Source organism: Parus major, chromosome 7, assembly GCF_001522545.3.
Source record: "Parus major isolate Abel chromosome 7, Parus_major1.1, whole genome shotgun sequence".
NCBI lineage: Eukaryota > Metazoa > Chordata > Aves > Passeriformes > Paridae > Parus > Parus major.
The window spans coordinates 20,751,221-20,754,563 of record NC_031776.1 but is presented as its reverse complement, the minus strand read 5'-3'; the positions used below and the strand labels follow the sequence as shown (position 1 = coordinate 20,754,563).

Here is a 3,343-nt window from a genome sequence, read left to right as displayed (position 1 = left end):
GGGACACACACACGAGGACAGGGACACACACACGGGGACAGAGACACACACACACAGGGACAGGGACACACACACAGGGACAGGGACACACACACAGGGACAGAGACACACACACACAGGGACAGAGACACATACAGGGACACACACACGAGGACAGGGACACACACACAGGGACAGAGACACACACACAGGGACAGGGACACACACACGGGGACAGGGACACACACACAGGGACAGAGACACACACACACAGGGATAGAGACATACACGGGTACAGGGACACACATGGACAGACACACACAGGGACAGGGACACACACACAGGGACAGGGACACACATGGACAGACACACACACCCCCACGGTGACATGGGCACACACACAGGGACATGGACACAGGGACATGGACACAGGGACACAGACACACACACACACATCCACGCAGGGACATAGACACACAATACATATGCATACACATGGACATACAGACAGACAGATACACGGACACAGACACACCATACAGACACGCATGTAAATGGACATCCACACATATATAGACACGCACGGACATAGACACACATGCACATGTGGGAGATGTCACTTGCCAAAGAAGGCCACAATCTGACAGAATATTCACATAAAACTTAGGGCTGGTGACTGGAAATTGCAGGTTGGTCTTAATTGCATTGATATTGCATGCGGAGTTTGATGACTCAGCTCACCTTTCTCTCTGCTGCAATAGAGTTCATTTTCTTCTGAGGAAAGGAGTCTGCAATGGTGGTGCCTCTGTGTGAAAGTCAGGCACTGGGACTGATTTTTCAGAGGAGGTTAACAGGGACCAGGTACCCAGATCTTACTGAAATTCAGTAGATGCTAGGTTTACAACTCCTTTGGCTTCTCTGAAAATCTAAAATCTAGTAGATGAGATAGGTTTTCTATCGCAACAAACTGCCCAGCAGAACTTGGGCTAACTACAGAGAATTTATTACAGAGTATCACAAAGAAAAAGCATTTAATGTATTATCCCTCTAATGGCCAAGTTACCACCTTAGCTTAGCAGTATGGGCTGGAATCTGAATCCTAACTGTTATACCAGCCTTGGTGAGGCAGAACTGACCTGAGCAGTATTTTGGCAATACCCATTGCATTGGATTTGGAGAGACAATTTAAGAAAATATTCAAATTCATTGTCTGGAAAAACCAGTGATATAAAACATGCCTTATTTTCTCATAAAAATTCAGTTCCCCTCTCTCCACAGTTCTTGTCACAATAATTAATTACAAGTTAGCAAGATGAAACTTCTGAATAAGATCCATTCTGGCAATGTAAGACATGCAGGACAAAAAGACTGAGAAAGCTAAAATATATTGTTTCTGTATATATAATTATACAGTGTTTATATGTACATTTTTTGTATATACATTGTTTATGTATATTGTTTATTACACTGTGTAATAAGGGCAGAACTCAGCTCAAAACCAGCAGTTTTCCTAACAAGATAAAGCTGCAGCTATTCAAAATTTCCATAACAAAAACGAATTGTGACAAAAGAAATTTTCCCTTGCAGCTCATGCTTAATATTCATATTTCCAAACTGCTACTTATTTCCTAGCATTCTATAATTAATGCTGTTTGTATTCTCAATAACGTGGTTCAGAGAAATACATTTTTTCCTACCAACGTTGGTTATTTCTGACAACCACAACATCACAAAATTGCAAATGTAGGTTTTTGATCAGGCTAGTTTTCCATTTCAACTATGCAGCTTATTCTAATGAATGCATACTTAGAGAATGCTTCAAAGGGAAATGATTCAATCTCACATGATCTAAAAGGCTTTACAAAACGACTTTATGCTGCATATTATGTATTTGTCTACTTCAGAATTCAAATTATTTAGGCATGAATTTTAATAAGATTCACAATTGTTGCAGATTAGAAGAAAAAAATTACCTGTCAGAGAGTGACATTTACAAGCTTTGTAGAACCACTGCTGATGCCTGTACTCCCTTCTCTGGACTGTCTAGACTAGCACCAGTGAGGAAACAAACAGCAATTCTTTCAACAGCCAAACTCTTCCTAACTTCTGCAACAAAGGAACCCATAATTTAAAAGAAAATAAATGTTAGAAAGGTAGAAAGAGGGTAAGTCTCTTGGAGAAATAGGCAAATTATGGAGCAGAAAACATACTCAGTTTGGCCAGGAGCTATCCAACCGATTCTGCAACTACTCAAAGATTACTAAACTATTTACTCTTCACACGTGAGGAGAGGCAGATTTATAAATGTAGGTTGTGCATGACATCAGACCAAAAGGAGACAGAGCAATGAACATACAACTGAGGTGGACACAGTTCTGAAGCAGCCACACACAGAGCTAGACAAATCCCCAGTGACTATGTTTTTCTTCTTTCCACATTTGAGAACTAGTAAAAGCTGTAAGTAGTAAATACAATCAGGATTTGTCACACTCCCTGGAGGACGCTGGGCTCCTAAGGGCAATAAATGCAGAGATAAGCAGAAGATAAAACTCAGCAATTTGGCTTGCTTTTTACAGCTTCACACTTCCTGGATGGGCAATATAGGTGTGTTTTACAACCCCATTCAGAGAAAATAATTTGACTGGAAATTTGTTACCCTACACACCAGCAGGATTAATTTGAGGTTCATTATGCATTATGCTGAAGTGAGATTGTGCAAACACTCTATAAGCTTTGGTGACAATGTGGCAGTCACGCTAGGAACTGGGAGCATAAGAGCAACCAGGTGAACTGCAAGAAGCACAGGCTTGTTTGTCCTACAGGTCTGTAGCACATGTGCAGAAATTAATCTGCATATGCCTTTGTTGCTACAGAAAAGGGAAGTATCAAAAGTTCAGATTTCAGAAAAATCTACTCAGCATGGAAATTTATTTGATTGAAGACCCAGCAGCAATCTATGAAATGATGTAGTATCTTTACGAGTGTTTTACACTTCTTTAAAAGTACTAAATAAACCAATTCAGATACTTGAAAATGTTATGTACAGTGTATTATATTGCATTTATGCACCTGTAACAACCCATTAATAAAGAAAGCCAGACAAGATCCAGGTGATGAATGATATCTAGATGATTTCCCAAGAGGCTTTTCAGTTACTGTTGTAACAACAAGCAAACCTTCCTTCCACTCTCCAATATCTCTCTTGCAAATGGTGAGGAGGGGAAAGAAATCTGTCCATGAGATAAACATAGAGTAACATTATGCTATTTTACACTCAGAATACCACCATCCTTTAAATTTCTAGAGTGAAGCTATTGTTATTGCCTTAATACTTCCAGTGGAAGAGACTTAATATCAGAGTTGG

At 40.1% G+C, this 3,343-nt stretch overlaps 1 protein-coding gene across 3 annotated transcripts in view; it reads right to left on the bottom strand.

Annotated features, from left to right (window-relative positions):
• The window catches only part of FAP (fibroblast activation protein alpha), a 41,192-nt gene extending 38,403 nt beyond the window's left edge, over positions 1 to 2,789 (bottom strand). For all 3 annotated transcript variants that reach the window (XM_015634940.2, XM_015634942.2, XM_019007532.2), the window contains exons 1-2: positions 1,953 to 2,789; positions 721 to 854 (exon numbers count right to left, since the gene is read on the bottom strand). In XM_015634940.2, the coding sequence (XP_015490426.1) occupies positions 721 to 747 (27 nt within the window). In that variant the 5' untranslated portion in view covers positions 748 to 854; positions 1,953 to 2,789. The remainder of the gene's footprint in view (positions 1 to 720; positions 855 to 1,952) is intronic.
• Positions 2,790 to 3,343: the final 554 nt, after the last annotated feature.